The sequence below is a fragment of the Elephantulus edwardii genome, unplaced genomic scaffold (genome assembly GCF_000299155.1).
Source record: "Elephantulus edwardii isolate Elephantulus edwardi_28Jun2011 unplaced genomic scaffold, EleEdw1.0 scaffold00032, whole genome shotgun sequence".
In the NCBI taxonomy this organism is placed as follows: domain Eukaryota; kingdom Metazoa; phylum Chordata; class Mammalia; order Macroscelidea; family Macroscelididae; genus Elephantulus; species Elephantulus edwardii.
In genome coordinates this window covers 10,617,816-10,635,563 of record NW_006399782.1, presented here as the reverse complement: position 1 = coordinate 10,635,563, position 17,748 = coordinate 10,617,816, and the positions used below count along the sequence as shown (strand labels likewise).

The following is a 17,748-nucleotide window of genomic DNA, read 5'->3' as shown; positions in this document are numbered from 1 at the left end:
CAGCACTGTCTGGCTCCTGTTTCCCCTCTGACCTCGTCTTCCCTCACTCACTCTGCTCTAGTTGTCCTAGCCGCCTGTCACTTCTGGGATTGTTCAAAGCTGTTTCCTTCCTCAGGGTCATTGCAATTTGCTTTTTCTATATTAGGGTTCCCCCCCCACACACCTTTGCAAAAGAGCACTGGTAGTGTTGTGTTTAAAGCACAAGACTGTTAACCAAAAGATTGGCAATTCAAACCTACCAGTCACTCTGTGGAAAAAAGATGTGGCAGTGGGCTTCTGGAAAGATTTCCAGCTTTGGACATACTGTGGGACGATTCTACTATGTCCTGTAGAGTGATCGACCATGAGTCAGAATCAATGTAAGGGCAATAGTATTTTTGTTAACTTTCACATTCTTCAGATCTCCACCTAAAGAAATATCTCACTTCAAAGAGGCCTTTCCAGGCCACCTTTCCAGCCTCCTCTTGCTGCTATTCATTATCCAAATATTCCATTTATTTTCTACGTGGCAATAAAAATACTTTGTCATTTCATAATTTATTTCTCATTTTCTATTAGCTCCTTGAAGAAGGACTTTATATTTCTTATTCTTCATCATAATTGACTGATTTATAGTTGCGGTGGGTTCCAATGCATAGCAAACTCATGTGTTACAGGATAGAACTGTTTCATATGATTTTTCTTGGCTGTAATATTGATATAAGCTTTATTCAGGCCTTTCTTCCATGGTACCACTGAGTGAGTTCAAACTGACAACCTTTACGTTGGCACGTGGGTGCAAATCATCACACTATCTTTATTATAAACAATAACTTTATTGTTATTAGGTGCTGTTGCATGACTCCTAAGGACATTATGAACAACAGATATGAACTCTATCCTATCTTATGCCATATTTATAATCCCCAAGACTCTTGAGCCCATGGCTTCAGCCACTGTATCAATTAATCTCGATGAGGGTCTTCCTCTCCTTTGCTGACCCTCCACCTTTCCAAGCATGATATTCCTTTCCAAATAACCCCTCCTAACAACATGTTGAAAGTATGTGAAATGAATCACATGCTTGCCTTTGTGGAGTATCCTTGCATCTAAGGTGCACTCCTCCTGCACCTTCTTTAAAGCATATTTGCTCTTTTGGTGGTCCATGGGGTACTCAGCACTCTTCTCCAACACCAAGACTGAAAAGCATTAATCCTTCTTCTATCATCCTTATTCATTTTCCAGTTCTCAGGTGCATAGCTGGTGATTGCAAAAACCATAGTTTATATCAGGTGGAGCTTAGTCTTTAAAATCCATCATTACTCTTCAGGACATTAGAGAAGTGTCTGACAGCAGAATTGCCCAATGCTACACGTCTCCTGATCTTCTAGATACTGGTATCAAAGGTGTTGATTGTGGACGTAAGTTGAAGTCATTGACAATTTCAACCTATTATCCATCTGTCATGATGTTGCTTACTGGCTCAGTGGTGAGGGACTTTATTACTAGTATGTATTTGCATAAAATAAATGCTCATGTAATAACTGCAATTTGAGGCTGTTCCTTGTAAAGGAATATTATGCTTGGAAAGAAGGAGGGACAGTAAACGAGAGGAAGACCCCGAATGAAATTGACACTGACTTCAGCCATGGGCTCTAGTGATCACAGATGATGAGGACGGCACAAGATCGGGCAGGTTTCAGGTTAGCAGTTCATAGGGTCGCTATGAGTCATACTCAACTCAGTCGCACCTAACAACAATAATGTTTTAGAAATGTCAGGCTCATTTAATACTTTTGACTTTAATTTTCCTGGTATGACTACCATATAGTTGTTGTGCACTGTCAGGTCAGAACCAACACCACAGCTGACCCTCTCGCAGGTTTTCAGAGGCAATAAATGGCAAGGGAGGAGACTGCCATCTTTATCCTGTGGGTAAATGGTAGTTTTCTGTCATACTTTTGATGTATTAACTTCAATTCCAGTGTGTAAATTCTTTTGTATATTTACTTGAGTGTATTTGTTTTGTTTTGAATTTTATGTTCCCATGCTAAGGAGCAGCTTGCTCTTACGGGTTTGTTCCCCCCTCCCCAAGAAAACAGTTTTTTTGCATTAAGTAAAAAGGAATAAAGACAGAAAAATAAGGAAATGGGAATAAAGGGACTTCAAGCAGTACAGCTTCTCCTGAGATGAAAATGGCATATCCACATTGGAATTTATACAAGTCTAAGTTAAGGTTTTATCTCCCATAAACCTGCTGAAAGAGAGGTGTCCACATACCTTGCTCAGAGGTTTTCTTTCATATGAGGGACCTTTGATATGGCTAACAAGCCAGACTTATCAAGATAACAGGTATCCTCAGACACAGGAAAGAGGTAAAGAAAAGTTTATCACAGCTTTGTTCACAATAGCAAAGTGTTGGGAACAACCTAAGTGCCCATCAACAAAAGAATGGATAGAGAAACTGTGGTATATTCACACAATGGAATAATATGCTGCATTGAAAAACAAGGAACTCATGAAATATTATACAAAATGGGTGACCTTGGGGGACATTAAGGTGAATGAAATATCTCAGTCACAAAAGGCCAAATACTGCTTAGTGCCACTGTTGTAAAACTGACATCGGGGTTGGGGGAAGACTGAGAAAGATGGGATAAATAGTGTATACTGCATTGAAACAGATGAGGGAGAGAACTGCTTAAAAGGGATATATGATTAGGTATTATTGTCATGACGGGAGTTCAGAACGAAGGCTGTATAGTGGAGTGGACTTAGGGGGAGGGATTGTATAACAATGAAAGAATTTTTCTTTTACTTTTCAAAGAGAAGAGCAAACTGGGGGTGGGGGGAGGAGGGAGAGGTAGGCAGGGAGAAAAGTGCAACAATGGATGAATGGAAATCCAAAGTCTGTAAATTTTCATTAAAATTAATAATAATAATAAAAAGAAGTGGGAATGTGATAAAGGAAGTAAAAAGAAAGGGAGGAAGAGATGAATGGAAAGGGGGGAGAGAGAGATTACTGAGTATAATAATCTGATAATTTAACTTACCTTTCTCAGAAAAAATTACATGAAAGCAAAAATTCAATCCAACGTATCCCTTCTCCCATGTGTTGAAATGATTAAAGCCAACATCAACTAGAAAAAAAAAAGAAAAGAAAAAAAGAAAAGATCCTGCTTCTGGGAGGAGTCTTTTTGATTCCACAGATGGGTGAGAGACAGAAGATGATTCCTTTCCCCAGTCCAGTTAGGTGTGAGGCTCTAAGGAAATGAAGCAGGTCCTAGTTTCAGTGTTCTTTTGTTCTCCAGTGAGGCGGCCTTTGTTTCAGATGCCAAAACCTAATATAAATAATAAAGGACCTTCTCTAGGGTGATAGATAAGTGAAACTCAAAGGAAACCAGCTTGGAGGGGTTTTGCCCTTTATTTTTGCTCTGGGTCATGTCGCAGGTCTCTGGGCTTACCTGGGTCAGACTTACCTGGGTCAGATGTCCTTTATTGGTCTAGGTAACAATATTCAGGGATCAGGCATGAAATGAAGTCACTAGGGAGAAAATATTGTGGTTAGGCGTTACCCATTCAGCAGGACCTGTGTTCAATTAGCAAAGAACTGTCACTACTTACTTGGCTGGTGCAATCAGAAAACAACTCTCACTTCTTTCTTTACTCACTAAAACTCTAAAGTCACGCCTTTCTTTGCTCTTGAATGAAATCTTGTGCAGGTCTTATTGCTTATATGCTCACTGTCAAATTATGTAATACGATGTTGTTTTCTCCGACTATCTGATTTTCTTAAAAATAACAATCAGCGAGCTCTGGTGGCCTAGTGGCAAGAAGATGTGCTGCAACCCCATAGGTGCACGGTTCAAATCCACTAGATGCTCTGCTGGAGAAGGAGGAGCAATCTCCTCCTGTACCAGTCAGATCTGATTTGACGGCACACACACACACACACACACACGCAATAATAAAATAAAATAAAAAACCAACAATCACAACCAAAACCAAAACAACACAAAAAACCAAAAACCAACCCCAAAAGCAACCCACACATTCTTCGTTTCAGGAATATGTCTAGTCAATGTAATGGGCTACAACTGAAATCTTGCTGGATGGATGAAAATATGTGGAGAGCATGGAGTTGCTTTTTTTCCCCTACTCTGATCACTAGGTTGCCTAGATCCTTTGATTATGAAGTTCAGAGAAGTAGGTGAGGCAGGGAACAATGAGTGTTTGTTGACTTCTTGTTGTTGTGTGCCATTTAGTCCAAAACTGATTCATAGCTGTCTGTAATTTGGCCTTCATTTCTTCTGAAAATGATGGAATCAAACTCTTCAAAAGTACATTCTTAGAAATCACCCTGGTGGGTCACTTAATGGTATACCTTTCCCCTGGCTGCTTATAACCTTCCTCTGACTTCTGTATCCTTTGATACACATTGATGCTGGTTCTATTGAAGCTTTTCTTGTATCTTGCCGCGGTTGTGGAGAAACTGGAACCCTTATTCACTGTTGGTGGGAGTGTAAAATGGTGCAACCCTGTGGAAGGCGGTATGACACTTTCTCAAAAAATTGCAAATAGAGATACCATTTGACCCAGCAGTTCCACTGCTGGGAATATATCCCAAAGAGACCATAACTGACATCCAAGCAGATATATGCACACCCATGTTTATTGCAGCTTTGTTCACAATAGCAAGGAGTTGGAAACAACCTAAGTGGCCATTAACAAATGAATGGCTAGAGAAGCTGTGGTATATTCACACAATGGAATACTATGCTGCATTGAAAAACAAGGAACTCATGCAATATTATTCAAAATGGGTGACCCTGGAGGACATTAGGCTGAGTGAAATATCTCAGTCACAAAAGGACAAATACTGCATGGTGCCACTGTTGTAAAATGAGGCTGACATCAGGGTGGGGGTAAGTCTGAGAAAAAAATGGATAAATTATGTACACTCCATTGAAGCCGATGAGGGAGAGAACAGTTTAAAAAGAATATATTTTAGGGCATTATGATTATCATAAGAGTTTGGAATGAGGGTTGCAGAGTGAAGTATACTTGGGGTGAGGGTGTGAGGGTGCGGGGGGATTGTATACCAATGAAGGAGTTTTCCTTGTGCTTTTAAAGAAGAGCAAACTGGGGGTGGGTGTGGGGTGAGCGGAGAGAAAAGTGCAACAATGAATGAATGGAAATCCACCATCTCTGAAAATGTTGATTGAAATTAATAATAATAATAATATATATAAAAAATGACAATAAAAATTTTACTTAAAAAAAAAGTCTACCAGCTGCTTCATGAGAAAAATAGGAGCAATCTCCTCCCAATCTAATACATCTAAAAACCTGCTGGAGGGTCAACTGTGAGTTGGTTCCAACTCAGCAACAACATCACATTCGTCTCACACCCTCTGAAACCCTGCATAACTCATGCACAAAAGACTCTCTTTAATGTGTGTGTGTGTGTGTGTGCATATGTGCATGTATACGACAGTTTCTATTCTATAAATTATATCACACAGTTTTATTTTGTTCTGAAGAGTGTTGAGAAAGGCAAAGGTCAGAAAGATTTATTGCCTCACTTGTCAATCAGACTACAGAGCCTGTATAAAAAAAATCATGAGGAAACACCCCCCCCCCCAGAATATGTTAAAGATAGTTTCAGGTGTGCTGGGTAGGGTGGCTATGGTTTTACTGCATGGTAAGTTCTCCTTCAGTGCCTTGAGGCATGATTTCTGTAACACAGCTCATAAAGGGAGCAGAAGGTAGTCCTGCGTTTATTACTTGTGTGTTGGTGGAGTGAGAAAGAACAATTTCTAATTTCTGCCAGTAAAGTTCTTTTCTGTTCCTGTCGGTTGAGCTTGTTCTGGCAGTAATCGTATTCTCCTCCTCCTTTCTCCCGCTAACCCAGCCCTACAGAGATACATTTGTGCTCACGCTGGATTGATGGAGGGAAAGTAGAAAAACTCTTCTCTCTCTCCTTTTTTTTAACCATTAATTTCTTCTTAAATTCAGAAATTAGGATTGAGTAGCCTACGCTTCTAATTGTCGTCTCTACTCTAAAGTGGAACAAACTTATGAAGATAAATGAAGAGGCAAATGCTTTGTGGCATTCTATTAGCACTCTGTCTCTATAGCCCTCGTTAACTCCTTTCTCTCCACTGCCCTATCTATTCATTGACTCGTTCTTTTAAAGACTATGTTCTCATTTGTATGGCACTGTGCCTGGACCAATTGTGTACCATTGGGTTAGAACTGATGCAAAGCCTGACGCTCCAGAGGATTTTCAGAGGTAGTAAATCACATGGGAGGAGACTGCCCATCACCCCCACAGAGCAGCTGGTGAGTTGGAACCACATGCCTTCTGACTGGCAGTGCAGCTGCGTACCACTAGGCCATGTTGACAAATAGATGAATGGTCTTCTAGCACTCTCTGCCTTTGTGGAGTTCCACAAGAACTCTAACATCAGGGTTGCTCAACCATAGAGCTCCAGGAATATAGTTTTGAGGTAGAGGAACAGCACAAATGGGAGGTCCCTGTTAGAGTTGATAATAACTTCCCAAACACTTAACTCTGGCAAAAATAATTTGATCTTAACTGGTTAAGAGACTGGGAAGATAAACTCCTACATACTTCGAGTTTACCAGAAAAGGCAGATTCATGCATCATATTTTATGTCCACCTTCTACTCTGTACTGATTCATAACAAACCTCTTTTGGGTTTCCAAGACTGTGAATCTTAACGGGAGGAGATGCTCATCTTTCTCTCCTTGAAGTGGCTGGAAGATTTGAACTGCTGAACTTATGGTTAGTAGCCTGACCCTAGATAACATATAGATGATCCCATAACTACCAGGAACTCAGTCCATAACAAAATTGTCAGACTTCCCGGAGTTTTATTTTCCTGTAGTTGGTAAGGAGAAGTTTGTAGAAGGTGATTTTCAGAAGTCCTGGGCACCCTCATATTGAGACTTGACTCCTTCACCAACAGGACTACACTTCCAAGGAGAAAGTGTGTATTTCTCTCTCCTCTGAAAGCTCTTTCTCTGTCCTAACATTTTAAGCTCTGGGTTCTTAATGATAGTAAAAGTTGCCATTTATAAAGCTCCTTCTACATCTTACACTCCACCAGCAGTTCTGTGAGAGAAAGATGGGCAGTCTTTTCCTATTAAGGTTTATCACCTTGGAAACTTGATAGACTGTTGTGATAAATTTGACCCAACTTGAGAGTAGTGGATAAGAATGGGAGTTCCAGAGTGCTTAATTATGCTCATGCGAAATCTATACCTGGACCAGGAGGCTGTGGTGCAAACAGAGCATGGTTTAAAATTAAGTAAGGAGTACATCAGGGTTGTATTCCCTTTCCATACCTATTTCATTTGAGCAAATTATCTGAGAGGCTGGACTCTATGAGGAGCAATGTGGCATCAGGATGGGAGGAAGTCTCATCAATAACCTCCATTATACAGATGACACAACCTTGCTTGCTCAAAGTTAAATGGAATTAAGGACTTGTTGCATGCAGCCTTCAATATGGATTGCATCTCAATGTAAAGAAAACATATTCTTCCCACTAGACCAACAGGCAACATCATGATGGATGGAGAACAGATTGAAAATGTCAACGACTTCACGTTACTCGGATCCACAATTAATACCCTTGGTACCAGCAGTCAGGAAATAAAGAGACATATTGCACTGGGAAAATCTGCAGTTAGAGACCTCTCTAAATTATTGAGGAGTAATGATGTCAGTTTGAGGACTAAAGTGCATCTGATTCAGGCCATGGGCTTTCTTATCACTTACTGGACAATTAATAAGGACAACAGAAGAAGAATTGATGCTTTTGAGTTGTAGTGGTGGAGAAAAGTCTTGAACATACCATGAACCATCAAGAAAACAAATAGGTCTGTCTTGGAGAGGGTGAAACCAAGTTTCTCCTTGGAGGCTAGGATTTTGAAGCTCCATTTCTATTTTGAAGCTCTAATTTGGGCATGTGGCCAGGAGGGATCGATATTTGGGGAAGGATGAAAGGGTGGAGGGACAGTGCAGGAGAGGAAGACCCTGCCTGAGATGGATTGATACAGTAACTGGGGCAATAGGGGTAGGTGTGTCAGAGTCAGTGAGACTGGCTCAGAACAGGGCAGGTTTCATAAGGTTGTTAAGCATTGCTGGCGACTAGACAGCTCATAACAATAGCATGAGTTGTACTCAACTCGGTGGTGCCTAAAAACACAACCACTTCGCTTAATCCTCCAAAGTTTCATTCCAAATAATGAATAAAGCTCTCACTCTTTCTCCATTCACTAGAAAGCTCATCTGTGCCAAGGACTTCAACTACCACCATCATACCTGATCTCCAAAGATGACCATGGCTCACATGCCCAAATCTCAGTATTCCCCACAATGACTTGTCATTTTCCCTCTAACTCAACAGCTCACTAACCCTTCTCACTCTCCCTTTTCACCTTTTATTTCTTGTGAATTATGTAATCCATCATCTCTGCCATCACCCAGAATCACCCAGTCATCCTTGACTCATTCTTTTACATATATATATATATATATATAGAGAGAGAGAGAGAGAGAGAGAGAGTCACCAATCCTACTGTTGTTTTCTTCCCTTCTGTTTCCTGTTTCTTCTACCACAATGCAGCTGAGGGCCTCTTCATCCCATATAAAAATTATTGTAACCATCTTGGTTTGTGGGGGGAGGGAAGTGGCTTCCTAATTGCAAGAATTTTTATTTTTGTCACATTTTAATATTGTCTTTGTTATTGTTAACTATAGTTGCTGTTGATCCATTGAATTAAATCCTCATCCTCATCCTGATGTTATTTAACTCACACTATTTATTTGTAGCTACTCAGTTTCTTTCTCTTGATATGTTATCTCTTCCTTAGTCACACTCAGGACTACTTGTCGCCTTTACCTCCAGTCTCTGTTAATAATGTTCTCTTCAGCTAGAATGTTCTCCCCTTCATTTCATTGATGAAACGTCCAAGACTTTTGAGAAGTTACATGATCTTCATAAAGTCATACTGGGAGTGAGTGAGCAGAACATAAATGTATGATCCTCAAGCCTGTGGTTTCTTTCCTTGGCAATGACCACTTGCTTCAGAAGAAGACGAATACAGTGCGAAATGCATAGATGGAAACTCAAATTGCATTTGTGACGTACCTGCATGACTATTTAATGGGAGCAGGCATGGTGGAGACAGTGAGACTGGCTCAGGTTAGGGCAGAACTCAGAGCTATTGGGCAAAGGGTCAGTCACTATGAAATGCAGGCAACTAGACAGGCTGTAACAACAGTATCAGTATTAAATATTACCAATCTAGGATATCATTACCTATAAAAACTGGACCCCGGCCATGCACATGAAGACATTATAAAACCACCAACTAAATTAATGCCCAAAATGTAGCCATGAATGAATCCAATTTTAATAGCTTTTCCATCTGTGGTCTCAAAAAAGCCGAGCTCAACAAAAAAACCCCTAAAACATAAAATTCAAAGAAAATGATAGTGTGATACCTACAATTCATTTTAAAATGACTGGAATTCTCCATTAACTTAAAATTCGAGCATAATTCCATTCTTCCTAATCATCCTAGTCATATACTTTAAGCTACACCGAAAGTTCTAGTGCTGGTTTTTTTAATGATTCTAAAAAAGGATCAGATAGCATATGCTCAAGCTGAGCAAGCTACTCGAATGCCAGTAGTATGTTTCTGTAAAGTTTTGATTGTGGATTTTCTTTGCAAACAGAACTATTTAGTGTCCTGGCTAGTGTTGCCTTTAAATTAATACATGATCATTAGTTCAAATGCTATCAAAGATTGGTATTCTCTTAGGTAAGGTGTTCTGATGCATTGTTTTAAGCAAAAAAGTGTGTGGTTTCTTTAATTTGGCTGCTATTAACTTGCTGAACAACGAACAGATGTCTTTTGCCATCTCTATTTCCTTTTCTGATGAAGGAAAATCACACTTTCTCCCAGCAGTACAAAAGGATTAAGGGTGTTGGTGAGTATTATGATAAGAGAGGTTATATTTTATTACATAAAGATCTAACAAATATAATCACTCCATAGCGATAGCCAAGGTTTATTTTGGACACATATAATGGGAAGTTTTTCGTTCTCATTTTGCCAACCTCTTTGCTTGCCATCTCCACACTGATTTCAGTCTGAAAAACCACACTCTCAGAAACATCAACATCACATTTGATTTAAGCTAGCAACACTCATGCTCTGACAGATCTTTACGGAGAATTAGAAACTAGACAGTTGTCAAAACCTGCCTTTCAAATCTTTCACTCTTTTCTTAGATGTTAGTGCTTTGGCTTTGCTCCTGATGCTGGTTGCTAATAGGATCAGAAGCTATGTCAACCTCATTCCAAACTCTCCATGTCATGATAAAAAGCTTATAATTTGTGGTGAACAGAGCAGCTACTTATCCTCTGTCTTTCCAGTAAGGGAAAAACCACAGAATCCACAAACCAGATGTCATTGATCAATCACTCATTCTCTTATTAATTTGGCACCTAATGGAGCTGTGGTGATCTGCTGGGTATGGAGTCACACTGCCAACCCAAAGGTAGGTGGTTCCAATCCACCAGCAACTCTGCAGCAGAAAGATGAACAGTCTCCTGCCATGTAAGATACAGCCTCTGAAAACCTGCTGAAGGGTCATTTATGTGTCATTTCTGCCTCGATGGCACAGAGTTGTTTTTGCTGTTGTTTTTCTGGGTTTTGTTTTATTTCTTTCTAGTTTACTTTTTGTTATTTAATTTATTCTGGTAATTTTGGTTTTAGTTGTTCTTCTTTTTCTAGTGCCTGGAGTTATTGAAAGAAAATCTATCCAGCTTAAAAAAACAAGTAAAAATTACCTCAATAATTAATAATAATAATTATTATTATTATTATTAATATGTTGTTGTTGTTACATGCTGTCGAGTCACTTGAGACTCATAGCGACCCTATGTACAACAGCCCTAAACCCTGCTCTGTCCTGTGCCAATCACACTGTCTCTGACACTCCCATCCTGATTACCCCAGTCACTGAATCAATCCACCTCATAGAGGGCCTTCCACTCCTGTATAAAATAATGTGATTTTATATATAGAAACTTGTAGAGTTCACAGAAAATACATCTAGAGCTAATAGAGAAATTTAGTATAGTCAACAAACAAAAATCAACTAAGTTTTTATACCCAAGAAAGGAAAAATCTGAAAGAGAAACTGGGGAAACAAATCCATTAATAATATCATCAAAGAGAATAAAAGGGGTAGGAATAAACTAGCTGGGGATATTAAGGACTTATACAATGAGAAAAAAAAGAAATTGAAAAAATTCTTATTGTATAAGTCCCTAACATGCCTCACTAGTTTTTAAATTGCATCTCAACATCAAGGAAACAAAGATTCTCTCCACTGGGCCAGTTGGCAGCATCATGATAAATGGAGAAGAGATTGAGGTTGTTAACAATTTCATCTTGCTCGGCTTTATAATCGACACTCTTGGCACCAGAAGTCAGGAAATCAAAAGACGAGTTGCTTTGTGAAAGTCTGCTGTCAGACACTTATCCAGAGTGCTAAGGAGTAAACAATATCAGTCTAGAAACTAAGATGTACATGATCCAAGCCATAGTATTCTCAATTACTTCCTATGCATCTGAGAGCTGGACAATGACTAAGGATGACAGAAAAAGAATCTACACTTTTGAGTTATGGTACTGGAGAAGAGTATTGAAAATACTATGGATTGGTAAGAGAACAAACAGGTTGTCCTGGAGAAAGTGAAACCAGGTTGCTTCTTGGGACAAGGATTTTGAAACTCTATCTCACATACTTTAGGCATGTTGCCAAGAGGGACCAATCCTTGGAGAAGGACACCATGTTCAGAAGGGCTGAAGATCAGCTCAGGGGAGGAAGATCCTGATGAGCTGGGTTGACAAGGCAGCAATGTGACAACGCAGACAGGTGTGTCAGAGACAGAGAGAGTGGCTCAAGATAGAGCAAGACTTAGAGCTATTATTTATAGAATTGCTATAAGATGTAGTTGACTCGATGGCACATAACAGCAGCAACAAGTGAAAATTAAGAAGCACTGCTCAGATTAAAGAAAATTTAAATAAAGATAAAGATGTACCATGCTCAAGAATTGGAGGATGTCAGTACTACTAAAACTTATCTATAGATTAAGTGTATTCCTGACAAAAGTTCCAACAATTTCTTTACAGAAATATAAAAACTAATCTTCAACTTTATACAGAAAGGTAAGAGGTTCTAAATAGCTGAAAAAAATGCTAGATTAGAACAAAGTTGCAAGACCCATAGTTTCTGATTTTGAAATATTATACAATGACAGTCTCATTAGGTTCCTGATTATCAGCTGCAGCTACTGCTCTTTCTTGTAGGGTTTTAACTTAGTAGAACAGGAATCCTTGGCCTCCACAGATTTTCAGTCTATGTCAGGATATTTGGAAGACAGCTGATTGACCAACTGATTAGAACAGATCCATTTTTGTTCCCATTCCCAAGAAAGAAGATCCAATAGAATGTGGAAATTATCAAACAGTATCATTAATATCACATGCAAGCCCAGTCTTCTAATGTTGGTCAGATGGTCACCCATCTTCTTCAGCAGTTTCACTTCCTTGTCCAGGAAATGATTCTCCAGAAAGGCACAGAGATGGGGGTCAGTGTGGGCAGAACCCACGGCGTGCAGATCCAGAAGGGCCTGGTTTAGGTTCTTCTCCAAGGCCAGCGCTGCTTGCATTGCATCCAGGGTTTTACTGCACTCATCCTGGGATGGCTTCTGGATATCTTGGAAGAGGACTCGCCCACCGCGTTGGTTTTGCAGCTTCAAGAGCTGTTCGGCACCCTCGCATTTCTCCTTCGCCAACTCGCGGAAGAAGTGTTCCATGCCTTCCAAGGCCACATCATTGCGGTCAAAATAAAAACCCAGGGAGAGGTAGGTGCAAGAGACCTGCAGGTGCAGGTTGACCAGACGGTTGGTGCCAGCTTTTGCTTCGGAGGAATAATTTTGACGGATCTGAGACCTCATAGTTGGTCGAGGTTTGGGGGCTAACAAAAAAAATGTGTTGGCTGGTCCCAAAAATAGGAGATGGTTGAGATGGTCCCGAGGTTGCCTGGAGGTGAAGTTGGAGGGTAGTCGGAGGCTGGAAGGGGGGAAGTCAGAAGGTCTCTTCCCTCCAAACACTGTTGAAGCAAGAGACAGATCCATGGGACCACTGGAGAACTCCCAAACACTTTTTTAAACACAAGGCTAAATCCAATCAGCTCACACCCAATTGTGAACAACAGTCCCAACCAAGTTTCAGCCAAAACAGAAAACACACCTTTGTAGAATCCAGCTGCTCCACTCATCTTCCCAAACTTGAAAGCAGCTACTGGTATAATGATACTAGCATAGACTGATAGAATAGAATTGATTCCAGAAATAAATCCACACATCTATGGTCAACTAATTTTTTTTACAAAGGTATGAAGTACTTTTGATGAGGGAAAGAATAGTCTCTTCAATAAGCAATGCTGGGAAACCTGGACTTCAACCTACAGAAAAATGAAACAGCATTCTTACCTCACACTACATGTAAAAACAAATTACAAATGCATTAAAGATCTAACTATGAAAACTAAAACTATAAAATTCTTAGAAGACCAAGTAGGAGCAATGATTTCAGGCCTATCTTTGAATATGTTGTTATTGATAAATAACATTAAATGCTGTTAAGTCAACTACAGCTCACAGCAATTTTTTTAAAACTTTTTAAAAATTATTATTAAATTTTATTAGTTTTAATGAACATTTACAGAGATTTTGGGTTTTCATTCATTCATTGTTGCACTGTGCTCACAGCAATTTTATGAACAACATATCGGAAGCATGTCCTATCCTGTGCCATTCTCCCAATCTCTACCATACTGGAGCCCATTGCTGTAGTCACTGTGCCATTTTTTCTCACTGAGGGTCTTCCTCACTTTCACAAATCCTGTAACTTTCCAAGCATGATGTCTCTATCTAGGGAATAGCCTTTCCTTTCCTAGCAACATGCCCAAAGTATGTAAGATGAAGCTTTATTATTTTTACCTCCAAGGAGCACTCTGGCAGTACCTTCTCCAAGACAGACCTGTTTGTTCTTGTGGCACTCCATAGGATATTTAGTACTCTTCTCCAACACCACAACTCAAAGGCATCCATTTTTCTTCAATCATCTTCATTCATTGTTCAGCTCTCAGGTGCACAGCAAGTGATTGAAAAGACCATGACTGAATCAAGTGCACCTTAGTCCTCAAACTGACACCATTGCTTTGCAATAATTTGGAGAGGTTCCTGACAGTAATCTTTCCCAATGCAATACATCTTCTGACATCTTGACTACTGGTAACAAGTGTATTAATTGTGGATCCAAGTAAGATGTAATAGTTGACAGTTTCAATCTTTTCTCCATCTGGCATGATGATGCCTATGAGTTCAGTGGCAAGGATTTCTGTTTTCTTGACATTGAGATGCAGTCCCCATTGAAGGCCCTCTACAGCAAATGCTTCAAGTCCTCCTCACTTTCAGCAGCAAGGTTGTATCATCTGCATAACAAATGTTATTGATGAGTCTTACTCCAATCCTGATGCCACATTCTTTTTCATAGAGACCAATTTCTTGAATAATTTTCTTACCATACTGATTGAATAGACAGGGAGAATGCATACAACCCTGATGAACACCTTTGCTAATTTTAAATCTTATAGTGTTCCCATCTTCTGTTCACACAATAGCCTCTCGGTATAGGTTTCACATGAGCACAATTAAGTGTTCTGGGATTCTCACTCTTCTCAATGTTAGCCATAATTTGTATGATCCACACCATCCAATCCCTTTGCATAGTCAATGGAGTACAAAGTGACATTCTTCTGGTATTCTTTGCTTTCAGCTAGGATCCATCAGACATCAGCAATAATATGTCTCTTGTGCCATGCCTTCTTCTAACGCTAGCTTGAACTTTTGGTAGTTCTCTGTCTATATACTGTTCTAGTCCTTTTGAATGATCTTCAGTGATATTTTGATTGCATGTGATATAAATGATGTTGTTGTTTGATGCCGTTGAGTCGTAGATGACTCATAGCGACCCTATAAACAAACGGCCTGAGCACTGTTTGTACATAGAGTTTCCGGAGGCAAGCCATTTCAGAAGTGAATGCCGGTCCTGCTTCCAGGCTTGATTTAGTCGGGAAGCTCCAGCCAACACTGTCCACCATGGGTACCCATTACCGTGATTGGCACATCACTGTCACAGTCTTCAGCATCACAGCAACCACGAGTTACCTCTGTACAGCAATGCACAGACCAGTGCTATACTACCTGCACGTCAAACACATGCCCGGAAAAGCACTCGACTCCACACGCTTGCCACGATTCCTGCGCTCACACCACCATGCTCCTTCCTTCTGGCAAGGAGAACTTCCCAAGACCCTGGGAGGAGCCAGCCAACCAGGAACAACATGGTATATACATGATATTGTTCAATTATTTACACATTCTGTTGGATCACCTTTCTTGGGATTGGAAACAAATATAAATCTCTTCTAGTTAGTTGATGAGGTAACTATCCTCCAAATTTCCTGGCATATGTTGTCCTGGCATTTTGACAGATGTTGTTGTCAGGTTCCCTCAGGTACAATATGATTCATAGCAACCCTATGAACAACGGATCTAAACTTTGCCCACTTTTATAGTCACTGTGTCAATACAACTTGTGAGGGTCTTCCTATCTTTGCCTGGCCCTCCATTTTTTCCAGTATGACATTTTCTTCCCCTCAAGGATTGGTCTCTCTTGATAATATGCCCAAAACATGTGAGACAAATTTTCACCATCCTTGCCTATTATAACAAAAGCACAAACAACAAAAGAGAAACAAGTTTTAAAAACCTTCAAAACTCAAACTCATTGTTGTCAAGTCAGAACTGACTCATAGCTCACCCTCCAGTGGATTTCCAAGGCCATAAATCAAGCAGGAAGAGATTGTCCATCTTTCTCAAATGAAGCTACTGGTGGATGAAAAATCAGAGAGGTGCCACCTTTGGGTTAGCAACAGGACTCCCTGCGGAATATGCCACCTTATAATAAGTTAGGTGTCCTAAAAATTAAAAATTCTTGCTCACCCAATGAATTTATCAGAACTATGAAAAAACCATCAGACAGCTGGACGATGACTAAGGATGACAGAAGGAAAATTGATGGCTTTGAGCTGTGGTGCTGGAGAAGAGTATTGAATATACCATGGTGTTGTTGTTGTTATGTGCCATCGAGTTGCTTGCGACTCATAGTGACCCTATGTACAACAGCCCTAAACTCTGCTCTATCCTGTGCCAATCGCACTGTCTCCGACTGCTAAAATAACAAGCAAGTTCATCCTGAAGAAGATGAAACCAGGTTGCTTGTTGGAGGCAAGGATTCTGAAGCTTCATCTGACATATTTTGGACATGTTGCGAGAAAGGGCCAGTCCTTGGAGGGGGACATCATGTTTGGGAAGGTGGAGGGACAGCGCAGGAGAGGAAGACCTTTGATGAGATGGACTGATTCGGTGACTGGGATAGTAGGGGTAGGTTTGTTGGAGACAGTGAGATTGGCACAGGATGATAGGGAAAGGTTTAGGGTTGTTGTACATAGGAGTCTCTATGTGATGGCACATAACAACAACATAAAAAACCCAAACTCCCAACTGGGACAATATCCTTTAATAATCTAATGACTAAAATATGCCAGGGTGTTCCTTAGACAGAAGAATGGTTAAACTTTGCCTCATATAATTTGGGCAAACTATCAGGAGATGAATGTCCTTGGAAAAAAGTCATTATGCTGGGAAGAGTAAAAGGTCTTTGAAGAAGTAATAAAGTGATAAAATATGAGATTGTCAAAGATGTAAATTTTTTAGGATCCACAGTCAATGTACATGGGAACAGCAGTCAATAAATCAGTGTATTTCATTGGGCAGATCTGCCCAAGGATCTCTTTAAAGTGCTAAAGAGCAAACATGTCACTTTAAAGATTAAAATGTGCTGGGGCCAAGTCATGCTGTTTTCAACACTTCATATGCATGAAAGTTGTACAGAATAAAGAACACAGAAGAAAAATTGCTGTCATTGAATTATGGGATTGGTGAAGAATATTCAACATACCATGGATTGGGATCTTGAAAAAAACCAAGAACAAACCCACTGTTCTGGATGAAATGTAAGGTGTCAGAAGGAATGGGATTCCTTGTTTCAAACTCACAGACCCATGGGTTGGTTTTGTGAATGTGGGGTTGGGAAGGTGTACAGTTAAAATGGTTATTACTTACTTCAATGAAGAGAGGGAGAAAACCAAGAAAGTTTACTATTGCTGTTCCTGAGGGGGAAAGATAAGCTGAGAAGTTGCTTTATGGCTTGACACAAAAGGGTATGAAAGCAAATGAAGAGGATTCTAAGAATTTCTTTAAAAATCATCCTTGGTTCTAAGAAGCACCGTGGTAGCACTTTCTCCAAGACAAATTTGTCTTAGGTGTTATTTTTTTTTCTTCTCTTTCTAGTCCATGAGATGTTTAGTACTCTTCCCCAAAACTACATTTCAAAGGCATTGATTCTTTTTCCATCATCCTTACTCATCATCCAACTTTTCAGATGCATAGAAAAGGAAATAACTCAGGCGCTGGCTGAAAATCGCCTGTGACTTCATCCATAGCCACTGGTGAGAGTCAG

The 17,748-nt window shown here is 39.9% G+C and overlaps 1 protein-coding gene across 1 annotated transcript; it reads right to left on the bottom strand.

Annotated features, from left to right (window-relative positions):
* Positions 1–12,596: 12,596 nt before the first annotated feature.
* LOC102864414 (ferritin light chain-like) lies at positions 12,597–13,055 on the bottom strand (the record flags this gene model as incomplete). Its single annotated transcript, XM_006884247.1, has 1 exon — positions 12,597–13,055. A coding segment is annotated over exon 1 (459 nt), but the record flags the coding sequence as incomplete, so codon positions are not given.
* Positions 13,056–17,748: the final 4,693 nt, after the last annotated feature.